The sequence below is a fragment of the Euleptes europaea genome, chromosome 11 (genome assembly GCF_029931775.1).
Source record: "Euleptes europaea isolate rEulEur1 chromosome 11, rEulEur1.hap1, whole genome shotgun sequence".
NCBI classification, from domain to species: domain Eukaryota; kingdom Metazoa; phylum Chordata; class Lepidosauria; order Squamata; family Sphaerodactylidae; genus Euleptes; species Euleptes europaea.
In genome coordinates, this window is record NC_079322.1 from 17,447,961 (window position 1) to 17,474,596 (window position 26,636).

Below are 26,636 nucleotides of genomic sequence, written 5' to 3' on the forward strand. Positions count from 1 at the left end.
AGTGTGAGCAGTTGTTGAAGCCAGTTCTTTTTAGTTGGAGAGTATATCCCTCCAGACGGGACTGATGAGCTCCGTCTTTTAAACAACCCTTATGATTGATCCAAATTAACCTACTGAATGGTGATGGATGGATGGTTGGTTGGATGTTGGTCAGACCAAGTTGGCTTCGATTACACTATCCCTACCTCAAAACCAGAAAAAAATAATGAAAAAGGGAGAAAGCACAGAGCCATGCATCTGAGCAAAGGCGAATACCCAAACCCTAAAAAGCCAAATATTTTTTGGCTTTTTCAGGAATAGCCTTTTCAGCTACGGAAAGATCCCCAGGTTTTGGTGTTTGGTAAATCTGAAGCCCGAATACTGCTGAAACTACTAATTTCAGGTATATTTTCAGTTCAGGTTTATCAATATGCACAACCCAAGTAGGTTTGCCAATCACCGCCGGGGTGGGGGGGCTGGATATCTCCTAGAATTACTGAAAACAGAGCTCAGGTCCCCTGGAGAAAATGGCTGCCAGCTCTGGGTTGGAAAATACCTGGAGATTTTGGGGGTGGAGCCTGGGGAGGGTATGGTTTGGGGAGGGGAGGAACTTCAATGGGGTGTAATGCCATAGAGTCCACCTTCCAAAGTGGCCATTTTCTCCAGGGGAACTGATCTTTGTCGCCTGGAGATCATTTGTAATGGCAGGAGATCTCCAGCCACGACCTGGAGGTTGGCAACCCTAATGGCACGATACCCTGCTGAGGTCCTCCCCGGGCTCCACCCCCACATTTCCAAGAATTTCTCAGTCTGGGTCCAGCAACCCTATTGTTGTGTCATACTGGCTATTTCCTGCCACAATTCACTTACAAATGTATATACAAGCAGGGAAGCTAGGTTAAAAACTATGTGGACCTTTTCAGTGCTATCCTAAGCTGAGTACACCCCTCTGAGTCCATTGGAATCAATGGATTTAGAAAGGTATAATTGTGCTTAGGATTGCACTTTGTAGAGCATTTGCAAGACTGATGTAATGGGCTTTATTTTGCTTTCAGTCTCTACCAGCAGTTCACTGTTCCACCACTCAGAATCCCAGTACGCAATTAGATTGCTCACCAGGTGCATCTGCGCCAAACATCAATTCACAATACTCATTATTTTCCGTTGACTTCTGGATAAGATATCTAACTTGCAGAGGTAGCAACCCCAGGTAATAAGTTAATTCAGTTTTTTCCCCCTGAGAACTGAATGCAACCGTATTCTGCCTGCAGCGGCCAGATTGAATCCGCAGGGAAAGGATAAGAAATTCAGCTACTGCCAAAATATTGCTTCAAGAGCACCAATGGGGCCTGCTTTAGAACTTTTATTTATAAATCAGTCTCTCTAAATGTCTTACTTGTGTGAGCTCTCTAGGCCCAAGAAATGCCTAGACCGTGTAGGTGTGGTGTTGGGCAGATACTACCTTTTTTAAAAATCTTAAAAGAAAAGAGTGATTGTTTTGTTAGTCTTCTCAACATATCATGTTGGTTTAGAAACGTCAGCTGTCGTTTTATTTTATCGTTCAGAAAACTGTTGCAGAAATACGGTTTTTGTAGGTCAAGGGCTGTGAGGATCAAGAGCTCAGAGTTTAATTCAGAAGAAGCAGAGATGGTTTTTATACCCCGCTTTTTCTCTACCTTTAAGGAGTCTCCTTTTTACAGCAAAGATTACAAAGATTACAGCAAAGCTTTTGACTGTGTGGATCATGAAAAGCTATGGCTGGTTTTAAAGGAAATGGGTGTGCCACTACATCTGATCGTTTTAATGCGCAACCTGAACTCTGGACAAGAGGCCACAGTTAGAATAGAATATGGAGAAACGAAATGGTTTTCAATTGGCAAAGGTGTCAGACAAGGATGTATTTTATCTCCCTATCTCTTCAATCTATATGCAGAACATATAATTAGGAAAGCTGGATTAGATTTAGATGAAGGTGGAGTGAAAATTGGAGGGAGGAACATTAATAATTTGATATGCTGATGACACTACATTATTGGCAGAAAATAGTGAAGATTTGAAACGACTACTGCTGAAAGTTAAAAGAGAAAGTGCCAAAGCAGGACTACAGCTGAACATCAAGAAAACAAAAGTAATGACTACAGGAGAATTACACAACTTTAAGGTTGACAATGAGGAAATTGAAATTGTTCAAGACTTTCTATTCCTTGGCTCCACCATCAACCAAAAGGGAGACTGCAGCCAAGAAATCAGAAGGAGATTGAGACTGGGAAGGGCAGCCATGAAGGAGCTAGACAAGATTTTGTAGTGTAAGGATGTGTCACTGGCCACCAAGACTAGATTAATTCATGCCATCGTATTCCCTATTACTATGTATGGGTGTGAAAGCTGGACAGTGAAGAAAGCTGATAGGAAGAAAATAGATTCCTTTGAAATGTGGTGTTGGAGGAGACTGTTACGGATTCCGTGGACTGCCAAAAAAACAAATCAGTGGGTTATAGATCAATTCAAGCCTGAACTGACCCTAGAAGCTAAAATGACTAAACTGAGGCTTTCGTATTTTGGTCACGTCATGAGACGGCAAGAGTCACTGGAAAAGACCGTCATGCTAGGAAAAGTTGAGGACAGCAGGAAAAGAAGAAGACCCAACAAGAGATGGATGGACTCAATAAAGGAAGCCATAGCCTTCAATTTGCAAGATCTGAGCAAGGCTGTCAAAGATAGGACATTTTGAAGGACTTTCATTCATAGGGTCGCCATGAGTCGGAAGCTACTTGATGGCACTTAACACACACACACACACAAGGAGTCTCCAAGCAGCATACAATCGCCTTCCCCTCCCCCTACAACAGGCACCTTGTGAGGCAGGTGGGGCTGAGAGAGTTCTAAGAGAACTGTGAGTTGCCCAAGGTCACCCAGCAGACTTCATGTGGAGGAGCGGGAAATCGAACCCAGTTTTCCAGTTTAGAGTCCTCCCTGTTGTGGGGAGAGCAAGGTGGTGCCGAGTTTTTTTCTGTTGCCCCAGAATATCGGACCAGAACCAACAGGTTGAAATTAAATCAAAAGAGTTTTCGGCTAAATATTAGGAAGGACTTTCTGACATTTAGAGCACAGTTCCTCAGTGGAAGAAGTTTCCTCAGGAGGTGGTGGGATCCTTCCCTTGGAGGAAGGAGAGGTTAGATGGCCATCTGTCAGCAATGCTGACTCTGTTAACTGATTCTGTTAATTATGAAAGAGAGGGCAGGAAGGTTTGCATCAGTGTTTGGCCCTTTCTTGCATGCCCAGGGTAGTGCCAGTCACCACTTTTGGGTCAGAAAGCAATTGGCCAGGGATCCTGGAGGGTTGTTTTATTGTTTTTGTTTTGCCATCTTCTGGACATCACTGGGGGTATGGGGAGGGAGGTAGTTGTGACTTTCCTGGACTAGATCACCCTGGTGATCCCTTCCAATTCTATGTTTCTATGAGTCTATGATTGTAAGCCGGTTTGAGACTTACAAAGGTAGATAAAATCAGGGTATGAAAACCAATTCTTCTTTCTTCTGTCTTCTTCTTCTTTCCTGCACAGCCATAAGGTGTGGTTTCCATGCCCAGCATCATAAGTAAATCTTTGTCTAGGCAAATTTTGGATGTGCCCTGCCCATTTGGAGCTCAGCCTTTTATGTTTTAGTCGCCCTAAGATTTAAGAAGCAAGGAGGCTCCAAGAAAAAACACTGGCGGGTGCCATGACATCCCTGGACATTGCATTGAGGATCACTAAGATATTACATCATGTGTATGTCATACTTTATGACAGGTGTGTTCCAAGATAGCCTCACCCATCTGTTGGAGTCAGGAGTTCCAACATTGGCAGTAACTACATCCCTATACCCTCTTTCATGCCAGGCAATTTTTATGATGTCAATGTCTAGGTGTTTTTGTGATGTCATCAGCAAATTCATACCCAAAGGTAGAAAGAAAGTTATTGTGTGGTAAAGCGAAACATAAAAAGCTTACAGGACCTTTAGATGAAACCAAGGTTTGGCAAAATCTGATCAATATACTTTGATCTAAGGAAGGGTATATATGTCTGATCAATATACTTTGATCTAAGGAATATATATGAGGAGACCTGTGGCGCAAAGTGGTAAGCTGAAGTATTGCAGTCCAAGCTTTGCTCACGACCTGAGTTTGATCCCGGCAGAAGTCGGTTTCCGGTAGCCAGCTCAAGGTTGACTCACCCTTCCATCCTTCTGAGGTTGGTAAAATGAGTATCCAACTTGCTGGGGGTAAAGGGAAGATGACTGGGGAAGGCAATGGCAAACCACCCGGTAAACAAAGTCTACCTAGTAAACATCGGAATATGATGTCACCCCATGGGTCAGGAATGACCTGGTGCTTGTAAAGGGGCCTACCTTTACCTTTATATAGGCAATATTTGTAGGCCTGGATTTAGCTATCTTCTTTGCACTTTCCGTTTGCAAAGATTACTTTACTTTATTTTGTTTCTGGACCTCAACTTTTAAAAGCTGTCATCCTATGTTTTATTACAGTTTTCCCAAGCCGTAAACGGTATATTCATACTCATAATATGGAGGTGAGGGTTGACTGGTGAGAACCTAATTTTCTTATCAGTCACTACACTATCAGGTAAAAGTATCAAATGAATCATGGATAGATAGAGCCAGGAAGCCTTTAAGGAGACCTTGAAGTGGTAGGTAAAGGAACTTCTAAATCTAGCAACTGTGGTCCTTATTATAATTTATGACACTATAGAGGTATTTTGTATCCTTGGAACCTCTTTGAATGGCGACTTTATATGGCGGACATACTTCATGATTCCTTACTCAGCTCTTTGGCAGAAGCTTAGAGGATGTTTGAGCTCTAAATTAAGAGACATGAACTTGTGTATTGCACCATTTTAATGCATTCTTGACACCTATAACATTGTACAGTATAAGGAGAATCGTGGTGTTTTTTTTTAAGAAACACTGAAAGCAAACCAAGCTACAGGAAAGAGTTGTTTTTGTGCTCTCCTATTTAAACATATTCCATGATGGTTGACTATAAGTATTTTATTTATATTTATTTAGCTATGTAGCTATTTATATCCTGCTTTTCTTACAAAGTGGCTCACAACATCATCATTACAAAGAGTCCTCACAACATCACCATTCTCCCCTCGTCCATTGTATCCTTACCACAACAACCCTGCAAGAAAGGTTAGTCTGAGAATGGTCTTGAGAATGGTCTAGCGTCACCAAGCAAGCTTCCAAGGCAGAGTGGGGATTCTAAACTAATCTTGCACTCCAACCACTCCTACGCATGAAGCTTGCTGGGCGATCTTGGGTTAGTCACAGTTCTCTCCGAACTCTCTCAGCCCCGCCTACCTCACAAGCTGTCTGTTGTGGGGAGGGGAATCGAAGGTGATTGTAAGCCGGTTTGAGACTCTTTAAAGGTAGAGAAAATGAGGTATAAAAACCAGCTCTTCTTCTTCTTCTTCTCCACTGATATAGATCCAGATACAAAGTGCCAGTCTGCAAATCATACTTGGTGCTTCCAAAGTCCTGTGACTTGATCAAGCCCTCTAGCTAATACGTATCCACAAGCTCCCTGCCATACAGGATTACTCAAAGCATTACCCAAAGTAAACAAGGAGAAATGAGCAGGGCTTAGAGTACCCCCATGTCTGTTTACGCGGTTCTGTGTCCATGTCGTCTCATGTACATTGGTTGCTCATCTTGTCCAATTCGACTTAGGATCGGCGAGCACCGTGCGCGCATACACGCACGGAATTTAGAGGCACCACTTGTACAGCACTACATACAAGCACGCCATTCCGACACAGACTTACTGTTTTTTGTTCTTTGGCAGTTTAAGTCAAAACCGTTTCATATCCAAGATGCCAAGAAAATACTTCTTCAGCAAGAATCTCGTTTAATTTATGCTTTCCAAACTCTTATTCCTAAGGGTCTGAACAATGAGTTTGATCTGTCATGCTTTGTGTAATTTGACTTATATTCTGTGGTTGCTGTTTATTGGGCCATGTCCCTTTAAGAAGTTATTGCGGATTGGCAGCTACATAAGAACTTCCTTCCTGTTTGTCTCTTACCGCGGATCCTTCTCCAAGTGAACTGATCTCTATTGGCTGGAGATCAGTTGTAATAGCAGGGGATCTCCAGCTAGTACCTGGGGTTGGCAACCCTATCCTGCAGCCGCGTGGAGTAGTCCACTGTGGCTCAATAAAGTTCTTGGTTTTGCTGGGACTGCCAAAACAAGGGGATTGCTAAGCACTCAGCAGGCCATAGTACATGCCTTATGGGCTACATTTAGCTTAGTAAGTCAAGATCATGGAGGCCTTTAAGATGTCATAGCAGCCACAAAATTATAGACCAGGGTTCCCCAATCTTTTTTTTTTAATAAATTTCTATTTTCAGAACAACACAAAAAATATCAGACACAAAATACATAACAATCAGTACACACTACACACAATACACACAACCATTCATTGAACCATAAATTAAACAAACCCCTAATCTACTATTCTACATACATTTCTCTGAGTGGATCGATATCATTTTGTACCGTCCATCTTACTCTAGGTCAGTTTAAAACTCTTAAATCATTGTACAACTCATGACACTTATTCATAATACGACTTCGGTTCATGAAATTTGTCAGCTTGGCCATTACTGAAAATTCGCCAGCTTGTCCAACCAGTCTTCTAAGCCTGGTGTTTCTTCCTGTTTCCATTTGATGGCAACCAAGATTCTTGCTGCAGTTACCATGTATCTGAATAACTCTTCCCTGCTTTTATCTATTACAGGTTATTACAGAATTCCTAATAACATTTAGGGTCCAAGGGAAAGATAACGTTCATAATTTTTTTTGCATTTCCCAGTGTACTCCCACTCAGAAATTCTTTAATTTTTTATGGGACCACCAGGTGTGGAAAAAAGTTCCATCTACCTCTTTGCACTTCCAGCAATCTTTTTTTGCCTACGGACATATTTGCCACCCCAAAATGGCTGTCATGGGAGGTGGAGCTGAACCCAAAATGGCTGCCAGAGGAGGTGGAGTTGAAAGGAATACTACCTTTCTCTTCTGGGAAGAAGGAAAGCCTGAAGGGGTAACGGAATCACACACCGACTCAAGATAGTGCAAGGTGCTTACCTGTCTACCTGATCCTCCAGTGGAAAACCGTTTCATTTGAATAAGAGTAGCCAGTAACAAGCCCTGCCTTACAATGGCCCTCCCATTACCCTGAAAAGCTAGGCGGGCACCAAAGAAAGTACTTGCAGGCACCATGGCACCCATGGGCACCATATAGTGGAACCCTGTTACAGGCCTAAACAGAATTACACCCTGTAAATATTGTTATCCTAAACAGAGCTACAACCGTCTAAACCTGTTGATGTCAATGGATTTAGAGGGATGTAACTCTCTTTAGGAATGCTCTGCGTGTCACATAAAATCTGGAGTAGTGATTCCACATGGTCATTAGGTAACCTGTGTATAATTCTGTAAGAGTCGCTGTCCAAGTTTGCTCTCTCTCGTCTACCACTTCTTGTCCCTTTATCCTTTTGTGTCGTGCTGACTATATCGAAGGCAATTATTTTTAATTGTAAAGCGACCTTGAATGTAGTAGTAAGGGCTGCACTATGCTGTAAATGTAGCAAATGAATAAATAAAATATGCACCGTAACCCTTTTATTTTAACGTTTGCCTATAAATGGAGCTGAATCCAGATGTGCCTGTTAAAATTCACCATGTTTATACCAATATACAATTGTTCACAGAAACTAAAAGGAAGAAAACCAATAATGGTTGTCTCTGAGCTTGCAAAAAACAACAACCCCTCTTACCCTTCTGTTATTGTGCTTTACTTCTGTAGGGCTGTGAGTTCATAGAGACGCCAGATCAAGACTTAACTGACTTCACCAAGTGCCTTCAGATACTCCAGCAGAAGATAGAAGAGAAAGGGCTGCAGGTAATAACTTTAGCAAATCTTGAATTTAATGGCAATGGCTGGGCTGGTCCCCAGCCCTAAGAGTGTGGGGCTGTCCTCGACTAGAGGACCTTTTCGGCCCTGGCTCATTCCTGGTGGAATGCTCTTCCCAGTAACATCAGGGCCCTGTGGGACCTCAAAGAGTTCCGCAGGGCCTGTAAGGCAGAGCTATTCCAGCAGGCCTATAACTAGGGTTGGGAAATACCTGGAGATTTTGGGGGCAGAGCCTGAGGAGGGCAGAGTTTGGAGAGGGGAGGAACTTCAATGACATAAAGCCCAATTTCCAAAGCGGCCATTTTCTCCAGGGGAACTGATCTCTATTGACTGGAGATCAGTTGTAATAGCGTGAGATCTCTAGCCACTACCTGGAGGTTAGCAACCCTACCTATAACTGAGGACAGCCACAGGTGATATCAATGCTGGCCTCTGTACTCCCCCCCCCCTTACCTTTACAACTGAAGTTATAGGGGGTGGATAGCCAACTAGGTTCTCCTAAGTCTCAGCATCTCTTGCTGCACGAAGCACTATATTTATGGCGACCATTTGTTTTAATAATTCAGAAATTGTGTTTCTGTGTGTATGGATGTATCATTTGTCACAATGCCCAGCTTGCTGGTTGTAAAGTGTAGACGACTGGGGTAGGCAATGGCAAACCTTCCCATAAACATAGTCTGCCTAGTAAACGTCATGATGTGATGTTGCTCCATGGGTCAGTAATGACCCGGTGCTTGCACAGGGGACTACCTTTACCATTACCTTTATTAAAGTTAAGTTATGTGACTTGAGACAGAGAGCCGAGCATTCTGCCTGAGAAGACGGCTCTTATTGGTTTGTGTCAATGAATCTCTGAGGGTAGCTAGAGTCCATTGGAGCGGAGCATCAGACTTCAGTTAGTCTGGATGCCTTTGCTTTCAAATAGGGTTGCCTATCCAGTGAAGCTGTCAATAGGGTTGGCAGCTTCACTGAATAGGCATGATCTTCCTCCCCCTCCCAATCTCCGCCTACCCTAGGCTCCACCTACAAATCTTCAGGAATTTCCAAACTCAGAACTGGCAACCCTATTTTCTTTTTTATTTTCTTTTTTAATTTATGTAACAAAAAATACAAAAAAATATGACAAATGATACATCCATACACACAGTATATCAGACCTTCTAAAAAGTGCCATATTACAACTACTTATAATAACATCTTGATTATCGCGAAGTTAAAGGCAAAGGTTCCCTGTGCAAGCACCGGGTCATTCCTGACCCATGGGGTGACATCACATCTCGATGTTTCCTAGGCAGACGGGGTGGTTTATGGGGTGGTTTGCCAGTGCCTTCCCAAGTCATCTACACTTTACCCCCCGCAAGCTGAGTACACATTTGACTGACCTCGGAAGGATGGAAAGCTACCTGAAGCTGGTGGGCTGGATACTATTTGTCAGACATATGGTAGTTGAGTAAATGAAGCTTTATTGAAGTGTAACATTTCTCTCTCTTGCATTTTATTTTAGATGCATAACTTTCCATACTGGAACAGGGTTCTTTTCTGTAAAACGCTAAACATTGAAAGTTGTTTTGTAAATATGTTGTAAAATTTAATAAAATTTAATAATAATAAACAGGGGGGGAGGTTGCCATGGCTACATGTAGCGTGGGCCTAAGCTAGATTGTTTTCCCTCTTTTCCCTTGTTCCTAGCTTTATTCACTCTGGATCCATTTTACGGCACATTATAGCAGCACATTATTGCAGTACCACTAGGGTTGCCAACCTCCAGGTGGTTAGCAAACCAAAACAGCAACAATTGCCAAAAATTAAAGTCTCCTTTCAATAGTGTTATTAAAGTTTCATATACACTATATACATTGAGCTTGGTTAACAATCATAACCATAAATCCCAAAAAAACATAAAAGCATAGGTACATTGTCCTTTCTTTTAAATAAGCATTCTAGCTTCACAGTCTTATTCAGCTGTATAAGGTATCTTGTAGTTCAAGAGGTAAAGATGGTCAGTTCTCCATTCAAACAGAAGTCCGGTTGTCTTTCTGTTTTGGCTGAACAAGAGCCTTCCTCAGCGACCACTACATGAATATAAACAGCGATATATACAGTGCAACCCTAAGTACCTCCCCTCCCTGCTGCCCCTTCCTTTTGCCGCTCAACTGGGCAGTGGGGGGGAAATGGGAGCGGAGGCTTTGGCCATCAGTGCTGACAGGACCTCAATAATGTCACTTCCGACTGGAAGTGATATCATTGCGTCACCAGGGAGACTCTAGCATTCAGCCAGAACTCATCCCTTCGGGTTGCCCCAGAAGTGATGTCATCACGGTGCCGGGGATGTCTACAGTGTGCCCCACCAGAGTGGGTGAGCTTCCTGCTGGTTGCCAAACCCTGTATAGCACCCAACTGTCAGACAAGAGGATTCAGCTCTTCTGAAGGGTGAAGAAGCAACGTTTTAATTGCCTCCGTTCATTTCCTCCCAGGAGCAGTCAGTGGTTGTACGTTTTTATTTTGTTATTTGTTCTCAGCCTTGTTTCATAATCCGCAGGAGCTCGGTGGGTGTAAATGTTGATGGGGAATTTGAGGTGTGTTGCTGCTCGGGGGGAGAAACCCACAAATTAGTCTTAATTTGGAGCTCTGGAATAATCTTTGGTAAGACTTCACACGCCTAGTGACATTACTGAGAAGATTCAGATGTATTACAAATTAGTGCTAAAAGTAGATTTTCGTGTAGCAAGGCTGAGGACAAATAACATCTCTGAACTACAGGGCAGTCTGTGAAATCAAACAAGCAGCATGTTTAAAATGAAGCAGGAGCAAAAGGATATTCCTGTCTCGTTTTATGTCGCCACACCAGAGTCCTCAATTCAGTTGGTCACATTCCTCCTTGTTGGTAAGGTTGCCAACCTCCAGGTGGTAGCTGGAGATCTCCTGCTATTACAACTGATCTCCATGCGACAGAGATCAGTTCCCCAGGAGAAAATGACCACTTTGGCAATTGGACTCTATGACATTGAAGACCCTCCCCTCTCCAAACCCTGCCCTCCTCAGGCTCCACCCCCCCAAATCTCCAGGTATTTCCCAACCTGGAGCTGGCAATCCTTCTTGTTGGCAAAGACCTTCCCGAGTGAATTATGGAGGCTTTCCTTGCAGTCATGTTCAGGAATATTTTCTGAAGTAGCAGAAATGTGCACACGTTTGTGGGTGTGGGGAGGTTTTGTGTGTAATTTTGTGTATGTAATGGCTTCTCTGTGGGCATTTTGCTTCACTGTCACATACTCCTCCAGTCTCTCACACAAACACAGCCATTCATATTATTCACAGTCCTCATATAAATACACACTGCTCACACTTGGCCTTCACACACCATATTCATACCTGGCTTGCTCTGCCATAGCACTGTCTGTTGCCTTCTCTGCTGCGCTCCTTCTCACAAAAGTCCCACAGCTTCATCCCTAGGCTTCATATGCAGAGAGTTTTTCAATGTTCATTTATTTATTTACTTCATTGATATCCCATTTTTCTCCCCAATGTATACCGGAAGTGGTTTACAACATCCTCACAATAACCCTGAGAGGAGGTGGCTTGCCCAAGCAAGCTTCCATGGCAGGGTGGGGATTCAAACCTGGTTCTCCCAGTTCCTAATCTGAAACTCTAACCACTACACCACGCTGGCTGTCAGAGAAGTTCAGAGAAGTTGGGGTGTTTCCAAAGGGGGGAAAGGGGCTACTGATAGATTCTGGGGAAATGGCATGAGAGAAAGAAGAAGAGTTCATTTTTTTAATGCAGATTTTCTCTACCTTTTTAATGAGAATCAAACCGTCTTACAATCTTTTTCCCTTCCTTTCCCCACAACAGACACCTTGAGGGGTAGGTGAGGCTGAGAGAGCTCTAAGAGAACGGTGACTAGCCCAAGGTCACACAGCTGGTTTCATGTGGAGGAGTGGGGAAACCAACCCAGTCCACCAGATTAGAGTCCACCATGCTCTTAACCACTACTCCACTACACCAGTGTTGAATATCTCCCCCTCCCATAAATACTGTTGCCCTGATCTAAAGCAGGGACCCCTGTTTAGCAGGGGGGGAAACACATGGAAAATCTGATGACATGTCTCATTTATCCCTAAGCCAATAGTTAGTGATGACTCATTTTAGTCAAGTGAAACCAGAGTTGTCTTACCCATGTACTATGGATGTTTTGAAAATTACATGTATTTTGCATAGTCTCCACCTCCCACCCCCCGGTTGTTCTTTGGGATATATTTGCTGAAGAATTCTATTTATCCACAAATCTACATGTTCTGTGCTTTAATTTCATACTTCACTTATCTCTCTTACTCCACAGCATGTGCCCTAAAAGATAATGAGAAAAACTGGTTTCGAGCTATGTAAACACGTATATTTGTAGCAATAGGAGTCAAGGCAAGAGAGTTAAGCGGCACACCCTCAAAACCCACTAACTCCAAGAAGGAGTTGTCCCTTTAATGCCTAGCCCCAGAGACTGGCCACAAAATCATCTTTCTCTCTCCAGTTTCATTGCATCACCTTGTCAGGCGCACAAAGAACATCCCAGCCTGCTACTGTATCTCGCCGTTGCTTTCCTAACAAATTAAATCCTCCCCCAACATAACAATAAAAAATAAAATGGTTTAGGTTTTAAAAAAATACCATAATAATAAAAATGTAAGTAAAGGGACATGAAGAGGAGAGAGAAATCCTCTGTGAAGGAGCCGGCAAGTGACCTGGAACAATATCATGTAAAGATTAATGGAATCAGTGATGTGACAAATTGATTGAAAGCTGTCATCTTGGAGATGGCGACAACGTAACGCCTATCCTCGGAAGCTTTCATCCCCGTAGAGAGTCAGGGGGGCGTAGCTGTGAACCGGTCGCGCGCGCGACTTGTGATTCTGCATACGGATTGGTTAGGAAGCCGAAGGCTGGGGGCTTTGATGCAGCTCTTTGCATTGGACGGCCAGCATCGCCAACAATAATGCTACCTTGTTTCAAAAATGCGGAAAGCTAAAGGAATCGATACTTTTCAGCTGCATTGATTAAACTAGGAGGCCTTGTGGAAGGGAGAAGGGATGGGCTCGTCCTTGACTGTTTTGTTATCTGGTTTTTTTCACAGGCATGATTGTGTGCTACCCCGAGTCACATACACAGAGCATCTTTCACAAAATGTTGGAGGGGAAAGGGTTACATCGGTCAACCTAGACACCGTAGAACAGTGATGACGAACCTTTTAGAGACTGAGTGCCCAAACTGCAACCCAAAACCCACTTATTTATCACAAAGTGCCAACACGGCAATTTAACCTAATACTGAAGTTTCCTCCCAGCTGGGCGGCGGGGACTCCAGGGAAGGGGGGGCGGTGGGTTACTCCCAGCTGGGCGGCGGGGAGTCCAGGGAAAGTAGACGCTGGCTGCTCAACTTACCCGCACGTGCCCACAGAGAGGGCTCGGTGTGCCAAGTCCGGCACACGTGCCATAGGTTCGCCAACACAGCCGTAGAATACCTGGGAAAGAAAGAAAGAAAGAAAGAAAGAAAGAAAGAAAGAAAGAAAGAAAGAAAGAAAGAAAGAAAGAAAGAAAGAAAGAAAGAAAGGCACCAATCAAAATGGTCAAGAAAGCAAAAAGAAAGGGAATGAATCTTAAACTAAGTTACTATTAATTTGAATGGAAAGAGCCAGCGTGGTATAGTAGTTAAGAGCGTGGTATAGTAGTGCAGTGGTTAAGACTCTAATCTGGAGAACCGGGTTTGATTCCCCACTCCTCCACATGAGCGGCGGACTCTAATCTGGTGAACCGGATTGGTTTCCCCACTCCTACACATGAAGCCTGCTGGGTGACCTTGGGCTAGTCACAGTTCTCTCCGAACTCTCTCAGCCGCACCTACCTCACAAGGTGTCTGTTGTGGAGAGGGGAAGGTAAGGAAATTGTAAGCCGCTTTGAGACGCCTTAAAGAATAGTTGGTTTTTATATGCTGACTTTCTCTACCACTTAAGGAAGAATCAGACCAGCTTACAATCACCTTCCTGCCCCTCCCCACAACAGACACCTTGTGAGGTAGGTGGGGCTGAGAGAGCTCTAAGAGAGCTGTGACTAGCCTAAAGTCACCCAGCTGGAGTGGGGAAACCAACCTGTTTCACCAGATTAGAGTCTGCCTCTCATGTGAAGGAGTGAGGAATCAAACCCGGTTTTCCAGATTAAAGTCCACCGTTCCTAACTACCACTTTTAACCACTACGCCACACTCCCTCACCTTATCTTGTGGCATTCCATCTGACTACCTGGTTCCACAGTTACCTCAGCTGGAAGAAACTACATGCAATGAAGGAGCAAGGGAAGTGACGGTGGTGGAGGGTCCAGGGCCCCTCACCTATTTATTTACTTCATTTATACCCAGCGTATCTCCCCCATGGAACCCCAAAGCAGCTTACAACATTCTCCTCTCTTCCATTTTATCCTCACAATAACCCTGTGGACCTTGGTTGGGCTGAGACTGTGTGACTGGCCCAAGGTCACCCGGCAACACATTTTGTTATAAAACGTAGACCCACCTCAAGTTTCCATCAGAATGACAGACGTGCAAGCAAACCAATGTGCCTGCCCCTGTCTACTTTGGCATTTATTTTGAAAACCAGGACTCTAAAAGACTGCCTGGTCAAACCAGAACCTTTGCCCTGGAAAAACACATGTTGGAGAATTCTCATTCTCTCCCAGCCAGCGTGGTGTAGTGGTTAGGAGTGGTGGACTCTAATCTGGAGAACTGAGTTTGATGGGCTAGTCACACTCTGTCAGCCTCACCTACCTCACAAGGTGTATGTGGCGGGAAGAGAAGGAGATGGTAAGCAGGTTTGATTCTCCTTAAAAGGGAGAGAAAGTCAGCATATAAAACCCAACTCTTCTTCTTCCCTGACACGCTCCCACACAAAAAATGCACAGTTTTGGCCGATTCCCCTTTTTATTACGGTCCCAGTACTATATGGCTTTTGGACATGCAGGCCCTCCATTTCTAGTAGTCAACTGGATTCCTTCTTCCTTTTTCATCAGTGGAAACCCAATGAGGGACTGTTATATAAGCATGATTCTCCCTGCCATGACTGCGGTCTTGTTCTCACAAACAATATTAACAGTGCCATCTAGGGTTGCCAAGTCCCCCCTGGCCACCACAAAAAATGCACTCCAATCCCATACAGATAACCTTGTGAGTGGAAGAACATGTTGTAGGGTGTTGGGATCTCTCTACTGGCCCTGCCCCAAAACCGGTGCATTCATCCTGCTTGTGTAGATGCTGGTCAAAGACCTGGACATGTACATGAAACTGACAGGCATAGCCAGAAGGCATGATCCTGATCCTCCTCCACTGTGGTTCTTTGCGTAGGGCTTCTTTCACATTCAAGGACCACGACCCCCCCCCCCACTGACCTGGCTGTAGCTGATATATCTGTGTTTGCTGGCTTTAGCCTCACCCACCACCTTCTCCCTTGTCTTGTTCATCAGGCCTCAGTGAAACGGGAGGGAGACGGGAGTCCTGCACTGTTACCCTGATCAGAGTATCTCCGCTTTTGAGTTGGGGGAATTACCAATGGAGACTTAAGCTTTGGGAGAGGTTGGGTAACCAGGAACCTTTGCCAGCCTTTACGAGGATAAGTCAGTCTCTTTTAGAAAACTCTTAATAAAGAAGCGTTTGTTTAAAATTAAATGGAGTTTTAGTGTAAAAAAAAAGTTTCAAACACACAGCAAGAACATACGGCCAGTTCACACATAGCTAAGAAAATAACAGGGAGGAGAAGTGGGATTCTAGAGTGAGGGTTAAGACCATATTTACCAGTCCAGAAGAGAGATGTCCATTGAAAGCAGCGCTGGAGAGAGAGAGAGGAACCAGCATCTCTCAGAAACAAAGCAGAAAGGACCTTATGTGCAAGTTAGGGGGTATGTGGTCAGATCCAAAGCACACACACAAACACTATGAATGGCGAGGGGCCAATACTTATAGTTAAGATGAGCCCTGGGGTGGCATGAACTAACTGGCAAAGAATAGCTTGGCCAGAGACAAAGACTTTGATTGCTGCTCTGGTAGTCCAGACAATAGAGTATGAGAAGTATGAGGTAATGTCAAGGAGCAAAAGAATACTTGTGATTGCTTGATTCAGGCCTGGTGATTGCTTTGGTATAGATATTGGAATGTGGGGAAGTGTCCAGGAGAGTTTCCCAAGACAGGCATGAGTCAAACAGGAGATGTTTGATTCAAACTGAATACCCGATAATTTCGGAGGGGTATCAGGTATGCAAAGCGTAGCTAGGCTTTGGCTGGATAGTCCTGATTACTATTGATGGGATTAAAAGTTCTCAATGTTTTCCAGGTGGCTGCCAGGAGCACTTGATTTAATATGAGAGGGACGCTTTGCTTACTCCCATTGTCTTGCCAACCTTTCATGCCCTGGGCAGGGGAAGAATGCACAGTACCCACTCCTGCCTGCCAACTCCAAAATACAGCCAGCTCCAGGTTGGGAAATACCTGGAGATTTTGGGGGTGGAACCTGAGGAGGGCAGGGTTTGGAGAGAGGAGGGACTTCAATGCCATAGAATCCAATTGCCAAAGTGGCCATTTTCTCCAGGGGAACTGATCTCTGTTGCCTGGAAATCAGTTGTAATAGCAGGAGATCTCCAGCCATCACCTGGAAGTTAAGAAAATAAGAACATAAGAAAGGCCATGCTGGATCAGACAGGTCCATCAAGTCCAGCAGTCTGTTCACACAGTGGCCAACCTGGTGCCTCTAGGAAGCCCACAAACAAGACAACTGCAGCTGCCTTGTCCTGCACCTAACATAATAGGCATGCTTCTTTAATCCTGGAGAGGATAGGTATGCATCATGACTAGTAGCCGTGGATAGCCCTCTCCTCCATGAACATGTCCACTCCCCTCTTAAAGCCTTGGCAGCCCTCACCACATCCTGGGGGCAGGGAGTTCCACCATTTAACTATGTGTTGTGTTCAGGGCTGCCAACCCTAAATGAGATGGATTCCAGGTCCCTGAAATATTGATTCACCTCAGTGTTGCAGCACCCTGCTTCTGTGCCACCCTTTGGTCCTATATGCCTTGATGGCATACTGGGTAGCTGGGGTAGTCTGGGCACCAACAGCACAGTTGCCTGCTCCCTTCCCATTTCAATATCACTGGTTACAAATGACCCGCGCTGCATAACTTGCCCCTACTTCTCTCGCCTTTGAGCAAAATGGTAACTTCTAAACCTCCCAAGTTGTAAAGCACTGTAACAGATTCTCACCAAACTGTGGAAAGGCACAGCCTAAAAAAAATACTGGTGTTTGTGAAGGCATTTCCACTCTGAAAAAGAGAACTTTAAAGTATGCTATTTAGGACTAGTCAGAAATAATGAAAATCACTCCTACGCACAAAATTTTTAAACTGCTGTACCTGCTCCGTCTTTCATCCTCTTTTGCCGAAATTGGAAAGACACGAGTCACTCGGTGAGGAGATTCTCCGTGCCAAGTGTGATCTTGGTAGGACAAATCATGCCAATTTTATAAGGAGTCAAATTTTTGTTGTTAATAATGGCAGAATGCTAAACCAGGGGTCATACCATCACTATTCATCTGCTCCCAAGAGCATGTAATGAAGCAGATAGGCCTGGATGCATGAAAGCAGAAGAAAGCAAATAGTATCCCATGAGTGTTCATTGTGTGATTTAAAATAATGTATTTAGTGCCTTTTAATAAGTGCAATCTGGCATACAACAAACACATAGACGGTGTCTTCTTATCACAGGCATCGTTCTTTTGGCTCCCCCCCCCACACACCTCTTTTCCACCTACAACATCAATACATATTTCTCTAATTGCCCAGCTAATACCTTCTTCATTATCAAGCTATTCACACAAGAATGAGAAATGTCTGCAGTGCCAATTAGCACGGAAGCATGTTGTTTAACAAGCTTATAAACTGTTTAAAGCTAATTGTCCCTTCCATTAGTCCCAGTGGGAATCAGAACTTTAAAAGCTGTGTAATTATTATGCTGTATTATCATCTTTTTGTTCCCCATGGTTACCTCTTGCTCCAGGCCTAGCCTCCGTTTTCTTGGGTGGGCCCTCTATGCTGGCTGGCAATACACTCATCATGATAGGTGGGGTACTTGTGCTTGTGTATTATGAAGATTGGGAGGTACATTCTGTATATGGATCCTCTGTAAACAAAGACATATCACACACATGCCCTAGGGTTGCCAACCTCCAGGTAGTAGCTGGAGATCTCCTGCTATTATAACTTATCTCCAGAGATCAGGTCACCTGGAGAAAATGGCCACTTGGGCAATTGGACTCTATGGTGTCGACGTCCCTCCCCAAACCCCACCCTCCTTACGCTCCGCCCCCAAAACCTCCCGCCAGTGGCGAAGAGGGACCTGGCAACCCTAACATACCCCTTCCAGGATGGCTACACAACCCGCAGGGCAATCCTAAGAACAGTTTTTTGGGCTCAAGCCTCACTGAAGAGACCTCAATTGGATTCTGAACATTAGGAATGTTCTAGTATCATAAGCAAAAAAAAAAATGGAAGAGAATGACTCAGCAGATAAGTGTCAAGAACTTTCTCCAACCATAACATTAGGCCTGTTTTCCCACTGAACAGGATTGCCTTTAGGGTTGCCAACCTCCAGGTATTAGCTGGAGATCTCATGCTACTACAACTGTTATCCAAGCTACGGAGATCAGCTCACATGGAGAAAATGACCGCTTTGGCAATTGGGCTCTATGGCATTGAAGTCCCTCCCCTCCACCAACCCCACGTTCCTCAGGCTCCACCCCAATACCTCCCGCCAGTGGCGAAGAAGGACCTGGCAACCCTAATTGTTTTGGGTTGGTGTTGTCAGGCCTTTGCCTTTTTTGCTGGAGCAAAGGCTCTTGACATGAGTCAGGCCAGGTTGTGGCCACACGTCAAGTCCTTGGTTCTCATGCCTATGAACGTCTGTGTACAGTTTCGCTCATCCTGTTTTCTGCAGCTGTGGTAATGTTTAGTCTGTCTTCCTGGGAACCACTTATCTCGGGGTTGCCTAGCAATGTTTACCTTTTCAGTCCGTAGTGTCTTAAGCAAGTAACCTGCCTGTGTTCACCATTACTAGCCTCACCTGCCTGTAGGCAGTCAGTCCTTTAACCTGTCTTTTTGCTCCTAATAAAGTATTACTGCTTCAGAGCTACCTGCCTGGATGAGTTCGCTTATGGGATGCTAGGGACAGACGCCTGATACTGACAGGTGTTTCCATAAACAGTATTTCCATTGCCCCCAATCTTTGCACCATCTCACTAACGTTAGGAGGATTTTCTGGCTCGCTCTATAAAAATAGGTTTTGTTTGCCTGTATTATTCCAATCTTTGGGAAGTGTGATAAATAGCCAGCGCTAGCTGGCCCACCTACCCTGCCAAGTATGGACGGGAGCTTTGTTTGTACTAGTTGCAGCAATTTGAAGCAATAAAGGCAGACACTGAAGCTTTGTTTCCTTCCCACACCATAACAGGCATTTTCTCTACCCTGCAGAAAGATTGGACACCTTCCCCCGAATAATGGACATATCCTGGTTGTGTTCGACAATCCTTTCTCCAGAATTCCAACATCTTTTCCCTCATATTTGTTTTATTTTTCTTGCAGATTGACATGATTGTGACCCTGGGTGGACTTGGAGGTCGCTTTGACCAAACCATGGCATCTGTAGAGACTCTGTTCCACGCCACAAAGATAACCCCCTTTCCCATCGTAGTTATTCAGGAACATTCGCTGATCTACCTACTTCAACCTGTAAGTAAAATGAAGCACAGCTAAAAAAAAAATCTATATCAAGGCCACATCTTGTTGGTGTGATACAGTGAAAAATGCAACTGACATCAGTAGGAATTATGGTTACAGCTGGAAAATCAATATGTTATGTTCAAATGCAGTCTAGCTATTTATTTAGAAATAACAGGCAAAGGGCATGATCCAGCTGAAGTTCGGGTCTTTTCATTTCAGGGCAAAAGATTTAGGCGTGTGCTGAGGTCAGTAGACTGATCAGTAGGCTTCAAAAATGTTTAGCTTTGAATGGATAGAATCTAAATTACCTACCTTTCCTATTTATTCCTTACTTTATCATCCCAAGTTAAGATCGGCGAAATTTTCTAACATTTGTTATATGATTTTTATAATGTGTTCTGTGACATACAAACATATACAAGATACCTGTATATGGCAGGGTTGGCAGGTACCCCCAGCAACTGACAGGGGTGGGTGGTGGGGATTTATTGGGTCCAACTTAGAGACAACTGGGGAAAGCGGGTACAGTAGTCAGAAGAAGAACAAGAGTTGGTTTTTATATGCCAATTTATATGCAAGGAGCCCCGTGGCGCAGAGTGGTAAGCTGTAGTACTGCAGTCCAAGCCCTGCTCACGACCTGAGTTCGATCCCGACGGAAGTTGGTTTCAGGGGAGCCAGCTCAAGGTTGACTCAGCCTTCCATCCTTCCGAGGTCGGTCAAATGAGTACCCAGCTTGCTGGGGTTAAAGGAAAGATGACTGGGGAAGGCACTGGCAACCCACCCCGTAAACAAAGTCTGCCTAGTAAACGTCGGAATGTGACATCACCCCATGGGTCAGGAATGACCCAGTGCTTGCACAGGGGACCTTTACCTTTTATATGCAAGCATTCATGGGAAACTGTCTTTTCCCTTGACTCTTTGGGAAGGAAGCAGCCATTACAGACTGTGAAAAGTCTTTTTACAATTCTCCTGGGGGGGGCATTTTCCGTGGTAGAGTCACCAAATTCACAGCGTAACTTCAAGGGACTCTCATTGCATGAACCCCAAAGTTTGGTAAAGTTTGGGACGGGAGTCCGATTTTATGGGGTCCGGAAGGGGTCACCCCTGCTCCTCCATAGAGAAGTATGATAAAGTTTATAATACTTCTCTATGGAGGAGAGGGGCAACCCAGACCCCATAAAATCAGACCCCCTGGCCCAATCTTCACCAATCTTTGCGGCTCATGCAAGGAGAGTTCTTTGAAGCTACCCTGAAACTTTGGGAACTCTACCTCCAAAAATGCCTCCTCCAGAGCTCATGAAAAAAATTGCCATAGGAAAAAGCCTGGGGAAAGCTGAAGTAAAACAAACAAAAAAAAGGCTAATACCTATTTGGCTGATTCGGTGATCGGCTATCCGGCTTCATCTTTATTATCAGGTTTTGGTATTCGGTAAAACCAAAACCCAAATATTGCCGAAACGGCTAATTTTGGGTTTATTTTCGGTTCGGGTTTATCGATATGCCCAACCCTACTTCTCAGGAATGATTTACAGAATGGGAAATGACAGAAGTGAACACTTGGCCGTAATCCAAGTCCAAAGCATGAATAGATGTATGCAGTACACTAATACAATCGCTCAGGATGCTCCTGTCTATATTTATGAAATATGGGATCTCGTTCTTGCCCTTTCCTAATAAAGGACTCGCAAAAAACAATATTTGGGCTGCAGAAAATGTATGGATTGTTCATCAGCATGCCGATGATCAATAATGTTGTATATTTTCAGTGATGCAAATGCACTTTCCTCTACTGGCTCTTTGTTGATCACTCGCTCTGTATTATGACATTGTTTGGCTCTCTAATTATAGAAGGTTGTTACCTTCTCCTGCTCTGACCATTACAGCACACTGGCAAATCCACCTGCCTAAGGAGTTGTCTAAGATAGCCCCTAATGAGGAGCTGTTGCGAGTGTGACCCTCCACCGCTGACTCTGTTCAGAAAGCTGAAATTGGGGAGTTATTTACTTGCAAACTATTTGCACACTGCCTGACCCCGTAAATTAATTTTTAGATGGCTTTGGGGAAGGCTATTTTAGAATCTTTTGCAGCTATTCAGTGCATGAGCAGTGTCCAATTCACTATGTAAAATGTTTGCTTTTATCGCGTAGCTGGGTCGAGGCACCTTAGTGAGTTTAGAAATAACTCAGTGCAAAGAGAACATTTAAAGCAATAATGAAACCACAAACAATTTTTTCCAGCCTGCTCTGCCTCATTATGAATAATTATATGTTAGATATTGCTCTTTCATTTTGGAAGGCCAGGACCCTGTTTCGTTAGCTGAATCTTGTTTACCCTCCTCTGCTTTCCTCAGTTGGTAAATGTGATAATGGAGAACTCTTTCATTGGTCTCAGGATCCTTCTCCTCCCCTAGAGGATGGAGAATGGCCAATGTAACACCCATTTATAAAAAAAGGTTCCAGGGGAGACCCAGGAAATTACAGGCCAGTTCCAGGTAAATTGATGGAAAGCATTATTAAATATAGAATTGTCAAGCATATAGAAGGGCAAAGCCTGCTGAGCAAAACCCAACATGGCTTCTGTAAAGGTAGGTCCCACTAACCTTTTAGAGTTTTTTTGAAAGTGTCAATAAGCATGTGGACAGGAATGAGCCTGTGGACATTGTGTGTTTGGATTTCCAAAAGGCTTTTGACTAAGTCCCCCACCAAAGACTCCTAAGTGAACTTCATAGTCATGGGATAAAAGGACAAGTCCTCTTACGGATTGAGAGCTGACTGAAAAATAGGAAGCAGAGAATAGAAATCAATGGTCATTTCTCCCAATGGAGGGATGTGAGCAGTGGGGTCACTCAGGGATCTGTGTTGGGAGTGGGACCAGTGCTTTTCAACCTGTTCATCATTGACCTGGAGTTGGGGGTGAACAGCAAGGTGGCCAAGTTTGCAGATTACACCAAATTATTTAGGGTGGTTAAAACAAAATAAGACTGTGAAGAACTCCAAAAGGATCTCTACAAAGTGGAAGAATGGGCATTAAAATGGCAAATGAGATTCAATGTGAGAAAATGTAAAGTGATGCATATTGGGGCAAAAATTCCCAACTTCACATATTGACAGGATCAGGCGTTTACCCCTAGCATCCCTTAAAAGCAAATTCATCCAGGCAAGTGGTCCTGAAGCAATAATTATTAGGAGCAAAAAGGTAAATAAAAGAACTGACTGTCTACAAACAGGAGAAGGCTGTTAATAACGATACAGAAGAAAGTATATGCTTAAGAACACTCCAGCCAGTGAAACCAAAACAAGGTGAGGTAAATCCGAGATAAGAGTTCTCAGGCAGCGTAGACCAATTATTCCCACAGCTGCAGAAAACATGACGGACGAAACTGTACACAGATTATACCAGCATGAGAGCCAAGGCCGTCTGACACGAAGCTTGTGAACCAAGGCCATCAGGCTGAGTCATGTCAAGAGCCTGAACCAGCGAACCATATCAAGAGCCTGAACCAGGAAGGCCTGACACATATACACTGATGGGATCTGTGCTGGCAGTGACAGACCAAGAAAGGGATCTTGGGGTGGTAGTGAATAGCTCAATGAAGATGTCAACCCAATGTGCGTCAGCTGTGAAAAAAGCCAAATTCCATGTTAGTCATAATTAGACAAGGAATAGAGAATAAAACTGCAGCTATCATATTGCCCTTGTACAAATCTGTGGTGAGATTACACTTGGAATACTGTGTACAGTTCTGGTCACCACACCTAAAAAAGGATATTGCAGAGCTCGAGAAGGTGCAGAAAAGAGTAACCAAAACAATCAGGAGACTAGAGCAACTGCTCTATGAGGAGCAGTTAAAATGCTTAAGGCTGTTTAGCTTGGAAAGAAGGCAGTTAGGGGAGACATGATCAAGGTCTATAAAATTATGCATAGTATGGAGAGAGTGGACAGGGAGAAGCTGTTCTCCCTCTCTCATAATACTAGAATGCAGGGTCATCTACTGAAGCTGGAGGGTGAGAGATTCAAAACAGATAAAAGGAAGTATATCTTCACACAACACATAGTTAAATTGTGGAACTCCCTGCCCCAGGATGTGGTGAAGTCTGCCAACATGGAAGGCTTTAAGAGGAGAGTGGACATGTTCATGGAGGATGGGGCTATCCATGGCTACTAGTCAAAATGGATACTAGTCATGATGCATACTTATTCTCTCCAGGATCAGAGGAGCATGCCCATTATATTAGGTGCTTTGGAACACAGGCAGGACAATGCTGCTGCAGTTGTCTTGTTTGTGGGCTTCCTAGAGGCACCTGGTTGGCCACTGTGTGAACAGACTACTGGACTTGATGGACCTTGGTCTGATCCAGCATGGCTTTTCTTATGTTCTTACGATTCGTTCACTTTTTGAGGTGGGGGAAGAATGCTTCTTGCCTTAATGGTTGCAGAGTGAGGCCCACAAACGAATGAAATCAGTTGGCGGAACTTAGCAGCTCACCTAAGTTATATATTGTGCCTTTATCCCGTCCGTCATCTAAGGAGCACAGTATATATTGTTCTTCTCTGTTCCATTATACCAGGAGTGTCAAACTCATTTGTTACGAGGGCCGGATATGACATGTCACTTGGTTGGGCTGGGCCATGTGTACCATAAAATTTAATGCCAGGTACCAGAGATACGAACTTTATAGAAGACACAGGTCTTTAATGTATGACTGTTTCACTCGCCATCCCTCTGATGATTTCGGGTCTTTGTTCTGATTATGCATGCCATTTACAACCATCAGTGATCACCTCCCTCTCCCCAGCGTTCCATTAGGCTTGACTGGAAACTTATTCTTGGCATTCGTTTTGTTTGTTTTTACAAAATCTGCAGGAAGTTGTTCAACAGTACAATCCTATCCAGGACTACTCCGAATCCTACTCAGCACTGTTCACTGAGTCTTTCTTCCAGGAAAGTGTTCTTAAGATTACTCTGTAAGCCAGAGCATTCCATCATTCAATCCTGTACCCTCTGCCTAAAGTAGTGCATTTAAGGAAGAAGAAGAGTTGATTTTTATAAGCCAACTTTCCCCAACTTTTTTTTAAGGTGAATCAAACCAGCCTACAATCTCCTGCCCTTCCTCTCCCCGCAACAGACACCTTGTGAAGTAGGTGGGGCTGAGAGATTTCAGAGAGAGCTGGGACTAGCTCAAGGTCACCCAGTAGGCTTCATGTGCAGGAGTGGGGAAACAAAGCTGGTTCACCAGATTAGAGTCCGCCGCTCATGTGGAGGCATGGGGATCAAGCCCGGTTCTCCAGATTAGAGTCAACCGCTTTTAACCACTACACCATGCTGACTCTCCAGTTTTTGGAACAGTTTTTGCTGTGACTAAACTTATGTCCAACAAACCTATTTGAATCGGCCTTTTGCAATGGATTCGGGTGAATGCCTGCTTAATAAGTAGGAGGAGTTGGGGGGGGTCCCTTCTATCCTACATTCCCAAGAAAGGAAACTTTGCACTGATTTTTTTTTTTACACCCCCAACATTCCCTTTGAAGGAATTCTTAATGTGCTCAGCACCTAGGCTAATTTTTTTAAGTAGATTATGTCACAAAGGCTTCACTAAATAATAACTATGGTAATATTTGGAGTGGTGAAAATGTATAATTAATAAGGTATAATTGCTTTTTATGGGCAAGAGGCTTTATGTTAACAATCCATTCCCTTTTATGCTCGAAATTCGGTGAATGCCAATTACCATTAGGCTGAACCCCCTTTGAAGAACATTAGTCGAGTGATGTTTATCATAGCTGGCCATGGCCGGAATGAATAGCTTAAGGTTTCACATACTCCCTTTCTCATTTTCTGCTGCCGTGCTTCTCGGGAGTACAGAAACATTAGGCTCTGTACACTGAGCATAAATTATCTTTTATCTCTGTGTTTTACAGCAGTTTGTAATACAAGGTAGTAGGATTTATGACCAAGAAATAAGAAGATGTCCAAGAATTAATGAAGCATGAGTTTTACATAATATTGAACTGAGTTCCCTGTAACCCATATATGGTTTCAGCACTGTGGTACAAGAGGAAGATATTGTGACTTGCACTTGAAAACCCATTATGGAAGCATATTTTTTGTCAGTTATCTAATGCTGCAGAAAGGATGTATGGATATTTTGGTAACCTTTTTTCCCTCCGTGGAGTCATACTTGCCTGTCTCATCTTTTCCACTGTCAGAACAACTCTCCCTGTGAGGGACATCCTGTTATTTCTACACTACACTGAGTTGGTGAGTCATTCATAATAGGTTAAGGGCCTAACCAGACGTACTCCAGATGTTCCATGTTTATTGCTCCCAGAGATTTTTTTGAAACTTGATTTTTAGACACATGGGGGCCTGATTCAGATCAGAACCATGATGCGCAGTGAGGGGGTCATTTTTCCCAACCTGAAATGGCCCTTTGGACTTGCTGGTGCCCCATTGGACTACTTTACGTGCACATCTGGTAAGGGCCTGTGATCATGCACTGTGGTTAGGGAACACCATCTCACATCTCACCTTGGCCATAGTCTCTCTGCGTAGCCACTGGACTGAGAGTCCTAGCATCCCCATTTATACTAAGGAAGTAATAATGTTGATGTTTACAAAATCTTCCCATCCCAAAAATCTCCCTCAATTTAGGGAATGACATATAATGTCAGAATCCAGAATTCTTCCACTATTGTATTTCAGAACGAAAAAGCAACAGGGAGAAAAGAAAAGACACCCAAGTGCCATAACCTGTCCCCATGGTAACCAGACTCTGGGTTGCAGGAGACGCAGGCCTTTTATGCTTGGCTGTTTCCCTCGCAGTCACTCCCCAACAACTTCGGGTCTTTGTTTTGATTATGCATGCCATTTCCATCAGAGGTCACCT

At 43.9% G+C, this 26,636-nt stretch overlaps 1 protein-coding gene across 1 annotated transcript in view; it reads left to right on the top strand.

Moving 5' to 3' along the window:
* The window catches only part of TPK1 (thiamin pyrophosphokinase 1), a 361,399-nt gene that overhangs the window by 215,421 nt on the left and 119,342 nt on the right, over positions 1-26,636 (top strand). The window contains exons 6-7 of the mRNA XM_056857037.1: positions 7,850-7,945; positions 19,612-19,758. Coding sequence (XP_056713015.1) covers positions 7,850-7,945; positions 19,612-19,758 — 243 coding nt within the window. The remainder of the gene's footprint in view (positions 1-7,849; positions 7,946-19,611; positions 19,759-26,636) is intronic.